The following is a 20,247-nucleotide window of genomic DNA, read 5'->3' as shown; positions in this document are numbered from 1 at the left end:
GTGGCCGTGAGATGACATGCTGCATGACACATCACCCGCCGAGGGGAAAACTAAGCAAACAGATAAAACACCCACCACCGAGCCCACGTCATAAAACAAACAAAGCAGGGCCACCTGGCCTCACTCTGTCCTGCACTAAGAAAAGCAGCTTTGTGCCCGATTCCTGCGGCCTGATAACGCCACACTGCGACGAGCGTGAGAAGAGGAGAAGACAGCTGTTTTCCCACCAGAGACAAACTGTAAGCGCGTCACTTTTCACTGGGCGCTGGACCCCTGTGCACCTGCCTGCCGGGACATGTTCTTTCTCTCCCAGTGCCCTCCCCCCGAGCACCCCCAGGCCCCCGAGTCTACGCAGACCTGTCTTGGGGCCCCCCCGCCCCCTCCACTGCCCACCCAGAGGCCTGGCCTCCCCAGCCTGTCCCAAAACTGACCACCGCCGGCCACCCCAGCAATGACGGCCTCAGGCAGGTCTGAAGGAAGAAGTCCCTTTCCTGCTCCAAAACGGGGCCCCAAGTCAAACGTCCGGGAGCCCCCCCAGGTGAGAAGAAGGCAGCGGCTGGGTGACGGGGGGCAGGGTCAGTCCTGGGCAGGGTGCCAGGCGGGGGGCCCGCCCAGCGCTAGCGAGAGAGCCGGGCACGCGGTGCTGCGACGCGGGCACCCAGGCCTCAGCTATTTTGAGCCTTGCGGGGGCTGAGAACCCACCTCGGCAGGCTGGATCTGGCCGTTGGCAACTTCCTTACTCACGGCTCTAAAATAGCTGGCGCCCGCCCCCCGTGCGGCCCTCGCACTTCCTGTGGCCCCTAAGAGCGAGGGCGGGCTGGCGCCCTCCACGGCCCGGGCACTCCGGGCGTTGGGACAAGTCTTCCCGTGGCCTCTGCCCCCCTCCTGCCCACCGCCCCTTGCCTCTGGGGCACAGCCTTGCCCGTGCAGAGGTGGGGCGGGGGGCCTGGCTGGCGCTGCTCCGGGCAGGGGGACCCGGTGGTGGGCGCCGCAGCCCGAAGCCCGGGACTGAGCCCAGGCCAGCGCCGGGCAGTGGCAGAGAAGGGACGTGGGTTATGAGCGGGTGGGCGGGGTCAAGGGAAGGCAGAGCTGGGGGGCGGGGCAGGGCACTGGGGGAGGGGGGAGCACTGGACCCCCTTGGGGCCTGGCATGGCCCCAGCTTCCTGCCGAGGCTGACAGACTAGAAGAGTACACTCATAAGGGGAGGGGGGGGGGGCGAATGTGGATCAAGCAGTTGAGTGCCCGCCTCACACACGGGAGGTCCTGGGTTCGGTTTCCGGTGCCTCCTAAAGAAGACAATGAGCAGACAACAAGAACAATAAGCAGACATTGTGCAAAATGAGCAAAACAACAGCACACAATGAGGAAACAACGAGCAGATAATGACCAAAAACAACAACAAAAACAAGCAGGGAACGGATGTGGTTCAAGCAGCTGAGTGCCTGCCTCCCACACGGGAGGTCCCGGGTTCAGTTCCCGGTGCCTCCTAAAGAAGATGAGCAAAAACAACGAGCAGCCATCATGCAAAATGAGCAAAAACAAGGAACAGAAAATGAGCAAACAACAAAAAAATGAGCAGGGAATGGATGTGGTTCAAGTAATTGAGTGCCTGCCTCCCACACAGGAGGTCCTGGGTTCAGTTGCCAGTGCCTCCTAAAGAAGAAACAAAGACAACGAGCAAAAAAAACCAAGTGGACAATGAGGACAAACAACAAGCAAGAACAATGAGCAAACAGACGACGGAGCCGTGGCGGGGAAGAGCCGAGGAGAAAAAGCGAGCAGGGAAGGGGGGTGTGAAGAGTGGGCCACGGGCCGAATGGATGCTGGACAAGGGGCCTGAGACGGCCGGGGGTGACCCCTGAATCCAGCAGTGAGGGGGCAGCGTGTGCAAAGGGCCTGGGGTCCCACGCCCCCGGAGCAGGCCCGTGTGTCTGAAGACGCAGAGGCAGCGGAACAGAGGGCGCGAGCACGGGGCCTCGCAGGGCAGACAGGGAGCTGGGTTTGCGCCGAGGGAGGCGGGGCTTTGGGGGTCGCTCTGGCTGCTCTGCGAGGGGCCAAGGACAGCTGGGGGCACTCGGGAGGGCGAGGCCAGCAGGGGTGGCAGCCGGGCCAGGAGAGCGGCGGCTCAGGCGCTGAGAGGCATCAGACAGACGCACGCAGCGACACGCACGTCCTTTTAAATCATGGGCACTTCCAATGGAAAGTGGAGTCGCGTAGTGAACCCAGCACCTGCGCCCGCCGCCACCTCGCACTCAGCGTGTTTCCCCTTACACCCCCGTGGCAGAGAGATCACTTGTGAACCCCAAGGAGCACGGGGACGTCTGTTAGCTGGCCTGTCCCCTGGGCTGCGTTGAAGAGGACTTCGACCCTGCGGCCGGGGAGAGAGCAGAGAGGAGGCAGCTGGAGCGAGCAGGGCGGCCGGGCCAGGCCAGCGACGGCTGAGCGGGACGGAGCTGGGCCCACCAGCCCTGAGAGGAGGGGGAAGGCTGGACCCGCGCGGACGTCGCCTCCGTCTTGCTCCAACACGGGGCGTCTGACTTTGGTGAGCAAGCAGCCTTGAGCTGGACTCTCAGGGCCTTGTGACTGTGAGCTTCTACCCCAAAAAATGCCCTTTGTATCAGTCAGCCAAAGGGGTGCTGATGCAAAGTACCAGAAATTGGTTGGTTCTTATAAAGGGCATTTATCTGGGGCACGAGCTTACGGATATCAGGCCATAAGCATAAGTTACTTCCCTCACCAAAGTCTGTTTCCACGTGTTGGAGCAAGCTGGCTGCCGACGTCTGCCAGGGCTCAGGCTTCCTGGGTTCCTACGTTCCAGGGGCTTGCTTTTCTCTGGGTTCAAGGTTCCTTCCTTCCTGGGTCTGGCTTCTCTCTGGGCTCAGGGTTCCTCTCTTCCCAGGCTGGCTTCTCTTTCCTCTGTGAGCTGACTTCCCAGGGCTCCAGCTTAAGGCTTCAGCATCAAACTCCAACATCGTTAAGCACCCCAACTCTGTCCTTTGCCTTTTATCTGTGAGTCCCCGCCCCTTGTCCTAATGGCCCAATCAAAGCCCTAATCATAATTTAATCACGCCCAGGTACAGACCAGATGACAAACATAACCCAATATCTATTTTTGGAATTCATAACCATATCAAACTGCTACACCCTTTATAAATGCCAGCAGAGTTCTGGTACTTTCCATCAGCTAATACACCCCCATTTCCCTCCACCTCAAATCAGTGGATCTCAAAAAGTGGTTGTCACAGCAGCTACGGCAGGAGTTAGAAAACAAAGCGCTAGCTCCCCTCCAGAGCTCCTGAGGCAGAACCTGGGCCCGAGGCCCGGCAATCTGTATTTTAAGGAGCCCTCCAGGCAACTCGACTGCGTGCCAACGTTTGAAAATAACTGCTATTTTATTTCAAGTAAATCCTGTATCTCATCTATAAATATTTCAGTAACAAGCTCTAAAATGACTCTTTTGGAAACCACAACCGCAATGCCATTATTGTGTCCCAAAACCTCAGCCGTAACTCCTAACATCTTCCAGTATCTGGATATATTCTGCAGGTGGACCCTAAGGGACCTCCAGACAGACTGGACAGAATGACAGACAGTCGGGGGGGAGGATGGCACGTCTCACGCCTGCACGTGGGAGGACGGCGCCGCCACCCGCGACAAGGGTGCAGACAGAGGGGAGGGCTGGGCGCAGCCCGGGGCCCAGGCAAGGGCGTCGGGGCTGACGTGCCCATCGCACGTCCCAGCGGGGAAGTCGAGTCCAGAACCGGAGGCAGGAGGGAATGCCAGCCTTAGACGTGCACTGGGGTCCCCCGGCCCTCAGCAGGCACCGAGGCGGCGAGCCGGGGTGTCACCGACGGGCGAGCCCAGATCGGGGCTCACGGGGGACCAAGGCCAAGAAGGAGCGGGAAACCCAGGGGAACGGGGGGCGCTCCAGAAACCAGGAGAAGGCACGAGGGCGCGGGCGGCGGGCGAGAGGAAGCTGCCTCCGCCGTCTGGTCAGCGGTAGGACGGGGCCCGGAGGCCGGGGCAGGTGCCGGGGAAGCTGGAGGACGGAAACCCAGCCGGAGGGGGAGCCTGGAGCCCCCGAGCAGAGCAGCCGCCGAGGAGGCGCCGCAGGGCAGGGGCGGCGGGGGGTCCCCGGGGAGGGAGGGGGCTGGGGAGGCGCTCCACGGCCGCCGGGGTCGGGGTCGTGGTCACCAAGGGGTGGAGAGCAGGGGGCGGGGAGGGGGCGCCCACCCGTGGGGGTCCTGGCCCTCACGAGACAGTGCGCCCAGCGGACAGGGGGATGGCTGTGGGGGCCAGGCAGAGCAGGTGGGGCAGGGGAGCGGGGGTGCACATGGAGAAGGTGGGGCACAGGGAGCGGGGGGAGTGGGGGTACACGTGGAGCAGGGGGGGCACGGGGAGTGGGGGTGCACGCAGAACAGGGGAGTACGGGGAGTGGGGTGCACGCGGTGCAGGCGGGGCACGGGGAGTGGGGGTGCACGAGGAGCAGGGGGGCATGGGGGAGTGGGGGTGCATGAGGAGAAGGTGGGGCATGGGGGAAGTGGGGGTGCACACGGAGCGGGGGGGCACGGGGAGTGGGGGTGCACGAGGAGCAGGGGGGCACGGGGAGTGGGGGTACACACGGAGCAGGGGGGCATGGGGATTGGTGGTGCACACGGAGCAGGGGGGCATGGGGAGTGGGGGTGCACGCGGAGCAGGGGGGCACGGGGAGTGGGGGTGCACACGGAGCAGGGGGGCACGGGGAGTGGGGGTGTACGCGGAGCAGGGGGGCACGGGGAGTGGGGGTGCACGTGGAGCGGGGAGCATGGGGAGTGGGGGTGCACGCGGAGCAGGGGGGCACGGGGAGTGGGGGTGCACGAGGAGCAGGGGGGCACGGGGAGTGGGGGTGCACGAGGAGCAGGGGGCACGGGGAGTGAGGGTGCACGAGGAGCAGGGGAGCATGGGGAGTGGGGGTGCACGCGGAGCAGGGGGGCACGGGGAGTGGGGGTGCACGCGGAGCAAGGGGGCACGGGGAGTGGGGGTGCACACGGAGCAGGGGGGCACGGGGAGTGGGGGTGCACGTGGAGCGGGGGGCACGGGGAGTGGGGGTGCATGAGGAGCAGGGGGCACGGGGAGTGGGGGTGCACGAGAAGCAGGGGGGCACGGGGAGTGGGGGTGCACACGGAGCAGGGGGGCATGGGGAGTGGGGGTGCATGTGGAGCGGGGGGCACGGGGAGTGGGGGTGCACGAGGAGCAGGGGGGCACGGGGAGTGGGGGTGCATGAGGAGCAGGGGGGCACGGGGAGTGGGGGTGCACGAGGAGCAGGGGGGCACGGGGGAAGTGGGGGTGCACGCGGAGCAGGGGGGCATGGGGAGTGGGGGTGCACGCGGAGCAGGGGGGCACGGGGGAAGTGGGGGTGCACGCGGAGCAGGGGGGCACGGGGAGTGGGGGGCACGGGGCGTTGGGGTGCATGAGGAGCAGGGGGGCACGGGGAGTGGGGGTGCACGTGGAGCAGGGGGGGCACGGGGAGTGGGGCGCGCTCCGGGCGCTGCGTGGTCCTCTCCTCCCACTTGGGTTTTCGTGACCCGAGAGCAGCCCCATCAGCCTCTAGAGCGAAGGGGCGGCAGGGCGGGGAGCGGGACGGGGACGCCTCCCAGGCGGGCGAAGGGCCGCGGACGCGCCACCGTGACTTCCCAGGGAGGCCCGCGGCGGCCCCGTCCAGGAAGGCCGAGCTGCAGAGGGCGGCGGCGCAGGGCAGGGTGGGGGCGAGCGACGGAGCGCAGGTGCCAGGCCTAGGGGGCAGCAATCCCGGGGGACTGCTGGAATTGGGGTACGGGGGAGGCCCTGAAGAGACGGCGGGGCAGGCAAAGGGCGGGATGTCCGGAACACACGATGAGGGGCAGGTGCTGGCAGTGGCTGGGTCAAGGGTGGCTGAGGCGGGTGGAGGACACGCTCGTTAGAAGAGGAGGCTGGGGTCTCAGGGGAACCACATCGTGGTGACGAAGTCGCCAAGAATTCCAACAGGAGCTGGCGACCGAGGGAAACCCAAGACCACCCAGGAATCAGGCGCCCCTTGAGGAGGGCAGGGGGACAGGGTCCAGGGCCCGGGGCCACAGGGCCCTCCCCCCAACATGGGGCAATGGTGCGCGCCCGCCTGTTCCCAGGGCAACCTGGAAAGACTGTGGGGGGCACAGACAGCATCCACTGGGAGAAGGCCCCTGGCCGGGACCACCCACAAGCCATCGGGCCTGGCGGTCCGGGAAGGCGCTGGCGGTGGTGGGGGGGCCAGCCCCCTCCTGGGAGCCGCATCACAGTCAAGGACGGGGGAGCACGGAGAACAGTCGGGAGGGGTCAGAGGGGACGTGGGGAACAGGGCCAGGGGGCCGCAGCGGCCGCCTGAGGCAGGGAGGCGGGCGGGTTCGCCGGGGTCCTGGTGGGCTCGACTCGGCCCGCCCACTCCCTACACCCCCCCAGCAGCCCCCACAGCCCCGACACGCCTCTCCAGCCACATCGGCTCCCCTGAATTAGTTTTTTCACTCATTGCCTGTTGTTTGTCTTTTAGGAAGCACCAGGAACCGAACCCGGGACCTCCCATGTGGGAGGCAGGTGCTCAACTATTTGAGCCACATCCGCTCCCCTAATGCTTTTGGAGTTGGATTTTTTTTTTGCATTTAACTCTCAAATCTTACTTTTATGTCTGACATGATGTAGGGCTCTGGGTGCAGGCAGAAGTCAGAGGAGGAGAGAAGAGAGGGGCGGAGGGGAATGAGGAAGAGAGAAAGAGAGGAGTGCACAAGCCACCCAATGGAGGGCAGCCAGGGCACTTCTGCCTCCAGGAGTGAGAGCTGCGATGTCCTGTGGCCTCCACAACCGTGAGACGATCATCTCCCCTTGCTAAGTCACCCTGTGTGGCGTCCGTCACAGCAGCTCTGGTGGATTAAGACAACTGTGTTCCAGGGAGCCGATGTGGCTCAGTGGTTGAGCACCAGCTTCCCACATACAAGGTCCCGGGTTCAATCCCTGGCCCCAGTACTTCCAAAAACATTGTATTTAGAGTGGATGTGGCTCAAGCAATTGGGTGCCTGCCTCCCACATGGAACGTCCTCGGTTCGGATCCTGGTACCTCCTAAAGAAGATGTGCAGAAGCAATGAGCTGACGCAACGAGCAGGGAGTGGATGTGGCTCTCGTGGTTGGGCACTCGTCTCCCATATGGAAGGTCCTGGGTTCAGTTCTCAGTGCCCCTAAAGATGAGAGATGACGAGTGGACACAATGAGTAGACACAACAAACAGAGGCCAATGAGCAGACACAGCAAGCAGACAACAAGCAGAGATAAGAATAAAAACAACTATAAAAAAGACAACTATGTTTCTAGAAAGCACTCCTTAGGGTGAGAGTGACCTGGATTGGTAAATCACTTCTGGGCAGGGAGGGAGCGTAGATGAGCTCCACGCCCCAGCGGGTCGCCACGTTGGGGTCCCCTCGGTGTGGTCCCCTTGCAATGAGGGCGGCTCTGCGTGAGCCCTGACCCCTGCACCCACGGGGCTTGTGAGGGGTGCTGGGTCCCGCGGGGCACGAGGCTTTAGCCAGAGGAGAAACTGGAAAACAAACGGCCGTGCGCTGTCACTTGCATGAACTTGAACTGCTCCAAAGACCACTCCTCCCTGGACGACTCCCGGTCGAGCAGCAGCCAGCAGAGCCCGCCTGCCCCTTCCGGCGGCCATGCCAGGCGCTGCCCCCGAGCTGCCCCTCCGGCCGCACACGGAAGCCCCGGGAGGCGGCACGGGCACCTGCTCTGGCCGACCTTCTTCCCCCGATTTCTCCTGCCCCCTCGATAACAAGGTCAAGTGCGCCGTTTCCCAAGGTCAAGTGCGCCATTTCCCGGGGCCCATCCGAGCCCCCCCCGCTCCTGCACCGCGGGGCGCGCCCCGCTAGTCCACTGGGGGCTCCCTGCCCGTGCGGCGCTCCGGCGGGTCGCGCCTGTCCTCACTGCCCTTTTCAAGCCTGCCCGGCTGTTTTCGCCATTTTCGTCTTCCAGAGCCATTCGTCGTCATTCCCAGGCGCGTACCGAGCCTCTCGCGCACTCGGGCCGCGCCGGGGGCGCAGGACTGTGCAGGCGGGCAGCGCCCAGGACGCCGCACGTCACAGCGATGACAGGTGACACGCACCAAGAGCGAAGCAAGGTTCTGCATAAGGTCATTTGGGCCCTGAAATGCCAGGGGGGGCATTAAAAAGCAGGCGATGGAACCGAGGCAGGGGGCGGAGAGGCCGGGGGCCGCCTTCGCTGCTTTAGCGAGGGGCTCAGGACGCCCCATCGCAGAATCGAGGGAGGAGGGGTCACCTGGCAAGACCTGGGGGGCCAGCAAGGAGGAAGATGCCAAGGCAGAAGCAGGCCGGGGCTGTGCAAGTGGAGCGAGCGCAGGGCGCGTGGGGGGCGAGGCTGGACAAAGAGCCAGGGGACGGGAACCTGCGGCCAGAAGGCCCAGGGAGCGAGTGGAGGACGCGAGGACAGAGGGGCCGGGAGGCGGCTCAGAGGCGCTGCAGCCCACGGGAGGGAAGGTGGCCGGTGGACCAGTACGTGGCGGCCACCACGGCAGACATCGGGGGGCTCGGGGCGCATTCGGGGCGCCGGGCCTCGCCGGCAGATGGGAAGGGGCTGAGGGGGAGAGGGGGCATTGCAGGGTTTTGTCACGAACGGCTCGGACAGGGCAGCCACGGCCCAGCAGGGGAATTAAAGCTGGGGCAGGCTCGACGGGGTCCCACCAAGCACCCATCCGGAGGGGCCGGCGGTGCCAGTGCCAGGCGGCTCAGCTGCGGGTGGTCCACTAAGCACCCCGTGAGCATCCTCGAGAGGGGGAAGCAGCCGCTCTGCTCTGTCTCCCCCAAATTGCCTGCGTTTTGGAGAGTAATAAAAGTTAAAAAATAAAAGATCTGAGTGGAAGAGGGAGTTATCAAGAGCCCCAGATACACTTAAAATAGCTCATTATGTTTTATATAAAACTCCCGTTAGAACTGAATTGAATCTACTCATAGATCCTTGAGCTCGTAGGTGAATTTGAGAACTGACATCTTTACGATATGGATGTCCTCATCCAAGGACATGGTACACCTTTCCATTATTCAGGAAAGGGCCAGTTTTTTTTCTTTTAGGCTTTTGCATTTTCCTCTGTTTACGTCTAGTAACGTCACTGGCAGTGGAATCCTTTTTCCCATACATACTCTAACCGGCCGGTGATGGGATATGGGAAAGCTGTCCGTTTTTATCTGTGGAGCTTGAAAAGCAGTCAGTTTATTAAATCACTAGCACAGTCTAATGAACACCTGCCTACCAACCCCTGCCCCGACAGTTAGCCACGTTTTTCCAATTTTATTGCAGCTCTTCCCCCTCCCCACTGCGTATCCGTCTCTCCTGGGATATTTCCAGACAAATCCCAGATACAGTCGTTTCACACGTAGATACTTCAGCGTCCAGCGCGTGGATTTTCTAAGGATATGATCTTATCACCCACACCCAAGGGCTCGAGACGGCGTGTTCGACGGGAGGGAGACGGTGAGAAAAACGTCTCAAAGGCTATTCTCCAAAGCGCCTCAACTTTCTTAAAGGATCACCCCTCAAGTCTTTGTTCCAGGCCTATTTTCTCTTTTAAGACAAAATTAGAAGACGCCAATTCACGGAATCAGAAACTGGAACGTGGGCCACCGGGGGCCAGGCTGGGGGCGAGGACGGGGGCGAAGGCTCACCTGGCACAGGTTTCTACTTGGGGGATCGGGCAGCCTTGGCAGTGGACGGTGGTGACGGGAGGACAAAACTGTGAACGCAGTTAACAGCCCTGAAATGTAACTTTGAATGTGGTCAAAAGGGGAAATTTTAGGTGGTGTGTATGTTATTAGAATAATAATTTTTTAAAAAACTTCCAGAGGGTTGTATAACATAAACAGCGATCTTAAAGTAAACCATGGGCTCTGGTTAATAGCACAATTATAAAAACGTGCTTTCATCAACGGTAACAAATGTATCACACTAACGCAAGGTGTTACTAGGGCAGTATATGGGAAACTATTTTATGCATGATTTTTCTGTAAACCTACTAATTAAAAAAGGTCTAATTAATGCTCAGTAACCTAATTTCCCTGACTGCAAAGTGAAGCAGAAACTTCCAAGGGGAGGAAGTTGCCAGAGTCAGGCACACATCAAATCCCAGGCCACAGCCTTCGGTCTGTAGACAACGTGATTCACATCTAGTTTCTAACTGCGTATACACGTGGTTTGGGGTAACTTGTCCGTATGATTTCGGGATAAGCTACAGTTACCGCTTTCACAATCAGGTCAAAAATTTCCATTCTACCATCCTGGGTAGAAAAAGACCTTCTCCAGCTGCCTCTCTCCAGGGCAACCTCAGTGCAACCGGTGCCTTAGTGTGACTTAGAAGAAGCGTCCCCTGGGGGCAGATTTCCACACATGATCACAGCTTGGCAAGAGTGGGAGCGGGGAAGTGGGATTTCAGCCCTCCTGCAGGACCCAATATTGTTCACAACCAAACGAAATGATCTTTTCCTCCATCACAAACTGAAAACAAACGTCAAGATTATACCACCAAACAATTTATACCACCACAGAAAATCTCTCATTCCTCCCCCCAAAATATCATCCCCTTGTCTGCCTTGAAGATGTAAGTGGCCCTTGGAAATGAGAAATGAGGTCTGCTTTGGAGACACAAGATTCTAATGTGGCTTTGCTCTTGCCTTCCCATTTTACCAGTGCAGATGTGGGCTGAGAAGAAAAGAGCAGATGCGGAGAAGATAAGAGCAGATGCAGAGAAGATAAGAGCAGACGTGGAGAGGATAAGAGCAGATGTGCACTAGGATCATCCTGGTTACAAGGGTGTGACTCAGGCCTGGTCATTCCCAGCCCACACTTGTCACCGTTCCTTCCCCATCCCTAACTTTTAAATAAAAACGAACCAGGCCCCTATCATGCGGCACTGTCCCTGTCCCTGTGTCCTGTGACGCCGCGAGCTGCTGGCCGGCAGAGCACACGGACGGCCACCTGCTTTGAGCTCATCCTCATTGTGCATCGCTGTGGGAGGTGACAGCTTCATGGCAGGAGGTGCAGGGGACCATCTCCTATTCTTATGGAGGACCTTCCCAACATACCATATTTATCAGCCATCGGTAGGATTCATGGCCAAGTCCAGGCAAAGTACAGTCAGCTGAGCCAAAACAGATACATCAAGACCACATGTTCCCAGAGACACAAACAGCCCTCCTTAACCAAATGGCAATCCAGATTATAAAATAAACTGCTCAGCAATAGGATAGAAAATACTATTTTAAGTATACCAACAGGTATTAGTAAGAATCAGCTAAAGCAGCCCCTGAATTAGCACAGTTCATGATATTCTAATAAATACCTTAAGCCATGTTTCGAATTCAAGCTTAACTGCTGCTGCTTTTTAGAACTTTTTAGCTGGGTAAAGAGGCAGCATCAAGAAGAGATACCCTCATGCATTTTAATTAATTCATAAGCATCCAATAAAAAATGCATAGCACCCAACTGCCAGGCTGAGCTCAGGCTTCCAAGCCGTCTCAGGTCTTACCTGGCCGGCACATGTCACTAAGATTCAGATTTCTGGAGCGTTTATAATTTTGGGAGTGGAGTGATGATGTGGCTGGGACTTAGTGTTTAGTGATTTTTTAAAGACATGGGATGTGAGAGTAGGAAGAGCCAATGTGGGTTGTAAGTCACTTGTTCTGATCAGGATTCTGAGGCCTGCAAGGATGAACGAAATCCCCCAGGTAAGGAAGAAGGCGCCAGGTGAGTTCCGGTCTCAGGTGTCCTAAGCCAGGCTAGACCCTGGACCTCAAGGAGAGGCTGCAGACACGCAGGGCCTCGGGCTGCGCCAGGACCACCGGGCAGGACGAGCTCCGGCTCAACAAGGTGAGAGGGGCGCGACCCGGCCCGTCCCCGCCGCCAGCGCCACCTCCAGCAGGTGCGTGCCAGGCTGCGCCGCCGGCCGCCTCCCTCGCCCTATGTCCCCAGCGAGTCAGGCTGTGAGGGGGAGCCGGCGGTTTTCCTTTCTCATGGACGTAAACCTAGCACGCTCTGCGTCCTGGGCCGGCACCTGCCCCCTTTCTTACCTACAGGGAAGAGGACGGCGGGGCCGTGGGGACGGGGGACGGGGGCAGATGGCCCCAGGCTGTCCCGGCAGCGTCACGCCCGCCAAGGGAGCGGTGGCCACCCGTTCTTGGGGCATTTACAGCCTCATGGAAACATGCTGGATGTGGCCAGACCCCGGAGGGCCGTCACCTGCCGTCATGCCCAGGTAGACGGAGACCGAGCCATGTCCCCTGGGAGGCGGGGGGCGGCACAGGTGGGCGCAAAGCCCCTTCCAGCGCCCAGCTCCCCTCGACTGTGAGAAGCCTCTCCAGGAGACCCCAACCCCTCCTGGACGGGCCGCTCCGGCTGGGGTGGACCACCTGCCCGGCCGCCGGCCACCCCTCGAGGCTGACGAGACACATCCGGCCACAGGAGTGCAGAGACGCTCCCCGGCCCCTCTGCCCATGGAGTCGGGGCCGTTCTTGCCAGGGACCCCAAAGAACCAGGGACAGGAGTGCGAATCTGTTCTCAGCCTGGCTAGTGCGAGAAACAAGGAGGGAAGGGCATGCCTGGGCTGAGAGAAGCGACCGCGGCTGGACCCAAGAGGCCGGCACCTGCTGCCTGTCATGAGAGCGGCCGAGGCACTCGGGACCGGGATGCCACGGCCTGCCCTCCACGCGCACGCCAACGTCAGCACGCGGCTCCGCAGGAAAGCATGTTTGCTTTTTTTTTTTTAAGGTTTTAAAAATTTATTTCTCTGCCCTTCCCTAGTTGTCTGCTCCCTGTGTCCATTCACTGTGTGTTCTTCGGTGACCGCTTCTATCTTTATCAGTGGCACCGGGAATCTGTGTTTCTTTTTGTTGCGTCATCTTGTTGTGTCAGCTCTCCCTGTGTGCGGTGCCATTCTTGGTCAGGCTGCACTTTCTTTCACGCTGGGCGGCTCTCCTTATGGGTGCACTCCTCGCACATGGGGCTCCCCTACACGGGGGACACCCCTGCATGGCATGGCACTCCTTGCACGCATCAGCACTGCGCATGGGCCAGCTCCAGGGTTCAAACCCTGGGCCTCCCATGTGGTAGGCAGATGCTCTATCCGTTGAGCCAAATCCATTTCCCAGGAAAGCATGTCCTTAGCCTGAACCAGCGCCCTGCGTGGACCCCCCATCAGGAGGACTTGGACGAGGCCGGTTCCGCGAAGGTGTGGCCGTCTCGGTTCAGGCGGGGGCCCAATCCTACGACTGGGGCCCTTTACGAGACAACAAAAGTCCCACAGAGAAGCGCCGCAGCAGCCGCGATTCCGCGGAGCCCCGGGGAGAAAGCAGAGGCCACCACGCGCCCTGCCCCGTGACGGGGGCCCAGGCCCGAGCACGGCCGGCGGCCACCCGAACGCCCGTCCTCAGAGGGAGGCGTCGCCTTGGTCTGCACTATCAGCCTCGACACCCTGAGCCACGCCCGTGGGTGAAGCCACCTGGCACCTGGCAGCGGCTGCAGCAGCGGGAAACCAGAACAACCGTCCAGCACCACCACGCCGCCGTGAACGCTGTGCACTCGCGTGGCGCCTTCGTTACGATGATGAGCCAAATTATTATATTAGCCATACCCCACGGCTCACGTTAGCGTCCACTGCCACGTGGCGACTTCCTGAGTCTTTCTCAAGGTGACACGTACACGTAGCGCTTCTCTTCACAATCACGGCCAAGGAAACAATGCCACGTCATGAGCCGTGTCCACTGCCGTCCGCCGCAGAACCGCCCGGCGCCGGGGGCTTGCTTGAAGAGTCTGGCTCCACGGGGGCAGGGCCCTCCCCGGGCCCGGGCAGGGCTCTCGTAGGCCGGCACCTGCCACCCAGCCCTGCCAGGAGGGGCTGAGGGACCCCCGGACCTGGGTCTGAGCCTGGGGGGCTCACCTGGGGATTTCAGGGTGATTCCGAGAGAACAAAACAGAGAAGCTTCCCATCCTGGGGGGCAAGGCTGAGCATCCAGCAGCCCCGGCGCAGCCAGGGACAAGGACACGCACACGCACACACCTGCGGGGTCGGGCGAGGGCCGCAGCCCACGCGTCCCACGTTTCCGCGCTTTAAATTGCGCTGCCGACCTGCTGGATAAAACCCATTCGCTCTTCCCACCTGGAGGACCACCCTCCATGACCCCCCTCGGCCCCTTCCCTGCCCACGGCCCCCCCACCCCCGGCTTCACGTCACCTGAGCAGGCGCCACACAGGTGAGGACACCCAGCCACGCCCCACGCTCCAGGTGTGGACACACCGGCTGCCCGTCTGCTCAGGACCTGGAAGAGGCCTCCGCAAGGCCCCGAAGTGGGCTGGGGACTCTTTGTTCAGGAATTCCAGAGTCCTGGTATCTGGAGAATGTTCTAGAAGAGGAAGCCCAAGCCCGAGGAGAAGCAGGGCCGGAGGAGAGCCCGCAGGCCCGTACAGTGTGCGGGGCCCGGGGCCAGGCCCTCCTAGGGCAGGGCTGCCAGCGGGCCCCAGTGGTCCTCCAGAACTCTCCGGAACCCTCCGGAAGCTTCTGGAACTCTCCAGAACTCGTCAGCACTGTCCGAAGGAGGGCCATGGAGAGACTTGCTCGACTGCACCCTTTTCTCCAGGCTGGGATCTGCTTTTAAAAACGAGCGCTGGGTGTGGAAACAGAGGTTGACCCAAAGGGGGAGCGTTAAATAAAAAGGAGTTTTTACGGCTAAGGGACCTCAGGGTGAGTCGGGAGGTCGTTCAGTGGTGACTTCTGTGGCCTCAGATCCAAATGCTCGAGGGCTCTGGACATCTGGACACTGGACAGGACACACAGCCTCAGGGGACCTACACCCGCCGGGATCCCTACATGGGAACATACCTTTACCTCCTCAGGATGGCAGAGACTCATTATGGATTCCCCCCTTGTTGTTCGTCTCCCCGTCTCCTTTGAACCCATCATTCCCGCTACACCCGTTACATTGACATGGCAGGACGTCCGTCCTCGGCCGGTTCACGGGCCAGTTGAGCCCTGAATCCCAGCAGGGCTGTGGCCAGTCACACTCTGCAGCTCTTCAGCCTTGCCCTGGACAACCGACCCAACGATGGGGGCGCACAGGCCCCACCCCCAAACAGGGAGAACCTGCAACCGCAAGTGAAACGCTCCTTCCACCTGCCCCGTAAGACCCAAGCCCCTCTCAGTGAAGAGAGCAGACGCCACCCCAAGCGCCTCAAGACTGAGCACGAACGACCTAAGGCAGGGGTGCAGGCACGGGCCAAAGGGGGGGTTCGCGGGGGTTTCCGCGTGGTGCCAGAAGAACCTGTGCCAGGACATGAGGACGGCGCTTGCCGGGGCTTCAGCGGGGAGGGGAGGGGTGAGCAGTGGGCCACGGGGGGCTCTGAGGGGGTTGGAATTGTTCTGTACGACGCTGCAGGGATGGACGCAGGGCACCGCATGTGCCAAAGCCTGGAAAACTGCACAGCGCGGGGTGACCCATCAGCGTGGCCCTGGCTGGTAGCCGTGCTGCAGCTTGCTTCACCTGTGACAAAGGTCCCTCCTCAGCTAAAAGGAGAACGAGGGCGAGATGCGTGGGTGGAGGAGCGTTTATATGGGAACCCCCGATACTTTCTATCCTTTTTTAAGGTACTGGGGCTGAGGATTGAAACTGGCACCTTGCATGTGGGAAGCCAGTGCTCAACCACTGAGCCACATCGGCTCCCGAGTCGGGTTGTTGGTTTGTTTGTTTTTAGAAGGCTCCAGAGATGGAACCCAGGACCTCCTGTCGGAGAGGCAGGTGCTCAACCGCCTGAGCCACACCTGCTCCCACCCCCGTATGTTTGATGTAATGTTTCTGTAATCTAAAACGTCTCTAAAAATCAAGTTTATAGTGATTTTTAAAATAATATAATAAAACACACTGATGGGGAAACACATAATCGGGGACTTGCTACAGCAGGAATGAACTTTGAAGACGTTGAGTGAAATAAGCCGGACACAGAAGGGCAAATCCTGCAGGATTCCACTTAAATGAAACACCTAGAATGTGCAAATGCAGAGAGGCAGCACAGTAGCAGTCACCGGGGGCCGGGGCAGGTAAGCAAGTCACTGGGGGCTGGGGCAGGTACTGGGCGCGGCGCTCCTGCCTGGGGTGACAGAAAGGTTTGGTGATGGACAGTGGTGGCCACACAGCGTCACGGATTTAACTAATGCCACTGAGTTGCTACGAATGGTTAAAATGGCAAGTCTTTTTATGTATATGCACACATATATAACTAAAACACAAATAAATAGGTAAATAAGTTTTAGGAGGCTTTTTAAAAATTTGAAAATACAGGAGTAGATGAAATAAAATTGCTAATAAGTTGCTAACACAAAGTGACAGGTACATGGCAGGGCTGTTTTTCTCTCTGCTTTTGCGTATGTTTGAAAATGTCCACAATTAAAAGTTAAATACAGGGAAGCGGATGTGGCTTGAGCAGTTGAGTGCCTGCCTACCACATGGGAGGTCCTGGGTTCGGTTCCCAGTGCCTCCTAAAGAAGACAAGCAAGACAGCAAGCTGATGTGACGGGCTGGTACAGCAAGCTGATGCAACGAGGAAATACAATGAGGAAACATGAGAGACACAACAAGCAGGGCATAGAGGTGGCTCAAGTGATTGGGCACCGCCCTCCCACACAAGAGGTCCCAGGTTCGGTTCCTGGTGCCTCCTGGGAAAAAAAAAAAAGACAAGCAGACACAGAGAGCACGCAAGGAAGAGACACAGGGAGCAGATGGTGAACCCAAACAATGAGGGGGTGGCGAAATAAATAAAACTGATCTGTTAAAAAAAAAAGGGTTAAATACAAAACGTTTTTGGGCCATGCAGCCAAAACAAGAGCCTGGCAAGACGTGAAATCACGGTCTTATCAGTGAGTTCCGGAAACAGCGGACAGAAACACGCACCAACCCAGGTCGGATTTTATAAACGTTACCCTGAGAAAACCTACGCCTAGAAAAGGGCCCGTGCAAGAGTCAGGCGTGACCTGGGGACGTTGCTCAAGCTTCCCCGTCAAGAGCCGAGAACCTTCCGCCACGTCAACCTGCCTCCAGGAGAAGTGGTAAAATGGCAGCTCACTTGATCCTCTCGGGCGCTCGTAAGCGGGTGGCCAGGCGCAGCCGGGCCACCACCCCGAGAAGGGGTCCTCCACGCAAGCGCAGGCCGGGCCTGGCTCAGTCTCCGAACCACGCCATCGGCCACGGCGAACCCGCAGACCCCGCAGCGCAGGACCCAGAGAGCCCGCGCCACCCCAGAAGCCAGAGCAAGTTGGGGCCACCCGCCCTCTCGCCCCTCAAGCCTCCCCAGCCTAGGGCCCTGCCCACCCGCTCCCCGCTCGCCAGCCAGCCGCCCAGCCCCACCCAGCCTCTGCAGGTCCCCAAGCCGCCCCTCCAGGGGGCCACTGCCTGGGAGGACGCGGGCACCCCAAGGCCACACGCAGGCTGAGGTCCACTACCAGGGAGCGCGCTTACTTCACCCGCTCCACGCTAAGTCTAAGAGAGACGGAGAGGGGGACGGGACGACCAAGGATGGCCGGTGACATGGTCCCGACACACATCGGCTGTAACAACGTACGACAGCAACGAAGGAAGCCGTCAGCATGGGAGAGTGTGGGCGGGCCAGGGGGCAGAGGGGAATCCCCTGTATTTTTATGTAACATGTTATCAAAAGCTTCTTTAAAAAGAAAAATCAAATACATGACAACCGGCCTGAGCACGTGGGCTATGCACGGCCTGTGGCCAGGAGCGAGGTCCACTAGGACCGGCCACCTCGACGGAGGCAGCACCTCTGAGTCAGGGCACCCAGAAAACTTTACTAGGACCTTGTGGATTGGGACCAAGAAGCGTGGCTCTTCTGCCTCTGGCATCCCTGCTGCCCTGGGCCACACAGAAGGAGACGGGGAGTGACCCTGCAGCGACCGGCCGGTGCAACGCCACCGCCTGCCAGCGCTCGGCAAAGCGACAGTTTTTCCTAAAAGCGCAGTGCAATTCCAGCGGAGCCCCTTTGTCACGTTAGGCTCCTGGGGGTAAAACGTGCTACGAAGGTGCTGGCAGCTCACAGGGCTGAGCACTGGGCAGAGCTGGGCTGGTTCAGGGGCGCTCGGGGGTCACAGAGAGACCAAGAAAGCTGCCCCAGCCTTCAACCTCCCCGAAAGGGAGCAGGTCAGGACAGGCTGCCACAGGTGCTGAAGTGGAGCCAGCGACCTGCTAAAAGGCCTGTCCTGCGGGCAGCGAGGGCAAGCCCTGGGTCAGCTATGTGAGGCATCCTGTACAATGCGGACGTTTAGAATAGCTAACGAGCTTGAAAGAACTTTCTGGTACAAGCCCTCTCTGAGCCAGCAACACGGAAAATACTGCAACTGCCTCCCAGCTCTGTTTACAAGTTGACTCCTGAGTTGCCGAGATTATTGCCCCTTCCCATGTTTTTAGGCTCTCCTGTGTCCCCCATTCAGTCCTGGCTGCCACCACCTGACGCACAGAAAGCGCAGGACCTTCTTTTTCTGTAACGGAAAGCGCAGCCGCAGACATTAACTGTCGGGGGTCCGTCAGAGACACAGTACAACTGCTTTTTAAAATAGTTCCATTGAATTTAGGAAACACCGATTTAAAAAATTAAGCGTTCAGCCCGAGATCTACCGAAAATGAATGCCAGGACGAGCGACCAACGCGGCCAGGGCGAGAGCGAGGCCGTGTCGAGCCCGCTCGTTGTACCCCGTTCTAGAATGCCAACAGGACGTCCGTACGTCTCAGCGCCCACCGGATTTCAGAATGGAGAATACGCACGTTGTACGCGCATCAGTCGATTTTAAATCTTCACTGTTGAGAAAGTCAAGTCTTCCTTTTCCAGCGACTTCAGAGGCGCCGCTGAGTGTGTCTGAACCTGCCGAGCACCGAGGGTCCCCAGGACAGTTTCCTACCTTGGGGGAAGCCCCGGTGGGGCACGGGGAGTTCAATCCGCAGCTCTGGTAAACGTGCTGGCGATGGGAATTTTCCAGACAGACCTTACCAAATGACCAAATTTGGACGTCTCAGGGCACAGCACAAATTGGAATATCTGATAATAAACTGGTCCACAGATCACTGCCCACTCGGGTGCTGAGAATCCTGGGGGCGCCGTGGCACTGCCTAGGTGGCTGAAAACGAGCCACAAAACTGTGTCCTCGAAATGACCAGGGAGGGGACAAGGAGGACGGTCCCTGCAAGGCCAGAGTCAATGCACACAAAGGTGGGAAGTCGCAGTGTGAATGTTGGTAAGCACTGCACTTTACAGTTGTCCACCGGCTAAAGGAGGCCCTTTCTTGAGCTACAAACGCTGGCGGGAGGTGTAACTGGAGACCCCCCCCCCAAAGTGTCACAAGTGCTGGGGTTTCTGCTCCCCGGGGACGCGCCAGGCACCCAGCCCTGGGGGCATTAGGGTGCGCCCTGGAGGGGCCGGCAGGCGGAGCTGGGCCCCCGGAAGGCGAAGGCGTTTCCCGGCCCCCGCCCAGCTCGCTCCCCTGGGACGTGGGGGACCCCGGGCTCCCCCGTGCACCCCGGAGGGTGAGTGCGCGCGTGGAGGGCCCGGCACGTGCCCGCCCGGCCCCCAGGGCGCCCCGCCGGCGCCTCTCCCTCCCGCCCGGGCTGCGCGTCCCCGCCGCCGCCTCTCCCGGGTCTGCGCGGGCGCAGGGCGCGCTCCGTCCCCGGCCAAGCCGGGAGGGCGCTGCTCCCCGGGGGATCCGCCCGCCAGCGCCCCCGCGGTCACTCACCGAGCGCGGCCACCGCGCCGGCCTGGAAGAGCAGGCAGTCCCCGCGGCCGCGCGCCTCCAGCAGGACGCCGCCCCCCGGGCCCGGGCGCGCCAGCAGCCGCAGCCCCTTGCTCAGGGCCATGGCCGGGCCTCCGCGGGGGCGCACCCCGCGCCCCGCTCCTCGGGCTCCGCGGCGGCCCCTGCGCGGGGTCAGGTGGGCGCCGGGTGCCGGGGCGGCCTCCGCAGGTCCCCGCCGCGTGGAGCCGCCCCGAGCTGCGGGGCGCGGCCTGGGCGCGGCCTGGGCGGGCGGCAGGCGCGGGCCCTTCCGGCGTCCGCCCTGCCCGGGGCGGGCCACGCGGTCCTGCGCGCCGGGGCCGCCTGCGGTGGCGCGGGAGGAGGCCCTGCCTCCCGCCTCTCCTGCCCTGCGGGGCGGCGCCGACACCCCGCG

At 60.5% G+C, this 20,247-nt stretch overlaps 1 protein-coding gene and 1 long non-coding RNA gene across 2 annotated transcripts in view; one reads left to right on the top strand and one right to left on the bottom strand.

Moving 5' to 3' along the window:
* Positions 1-20,014, bottom strand: part of SYNJ2 (synaptojanin 2) — a 128,142-nt gene extending 108,128 nt beyond the window's left edge. Inside the window, 1 exon segment of the mRNA XM_058289618.2 lies at positions 19,821-20,014. Within this exon segment, the coding sequence (XP_058145601.1) occupies positions 19,821-19,941 (121 nt within the window). The 5' untranslated portion in view covers positions 19,942-20,014.
* On the top strand, positions 108-10,952 carry LOC131276420 (uncharacterized). Its single transcript, XR_009183898.2, has 2 exons — positions 108-239; positions 10,739-10,952. It is a non-coding gene; the product is annotated as an uncharacterized lncRNA (long non-coding RNA).
* Positions 20,015-20,247: the final 233 nt, after the last annotated feature.

Source organism: Dasypus novemcinctus, chromosome 28, assembly GCF_030445035.2.
Source record: "Dasypus novemcinctus isolate mDasNov1 chromosome 28, mDasNov1.1.hap2, whole genome shotgun sequence".
Lineage (NCBI taxonomy): Eukaryota > Metazoa > Chordata > Mammalia > Cingulata > Dasypodidae > Dasypus > Dasypus novemcinctus.
Note: the sequence above shows the minus strand (reverse complement) of the source record. Positions and strands in the feature narration are given on the sequence as shown.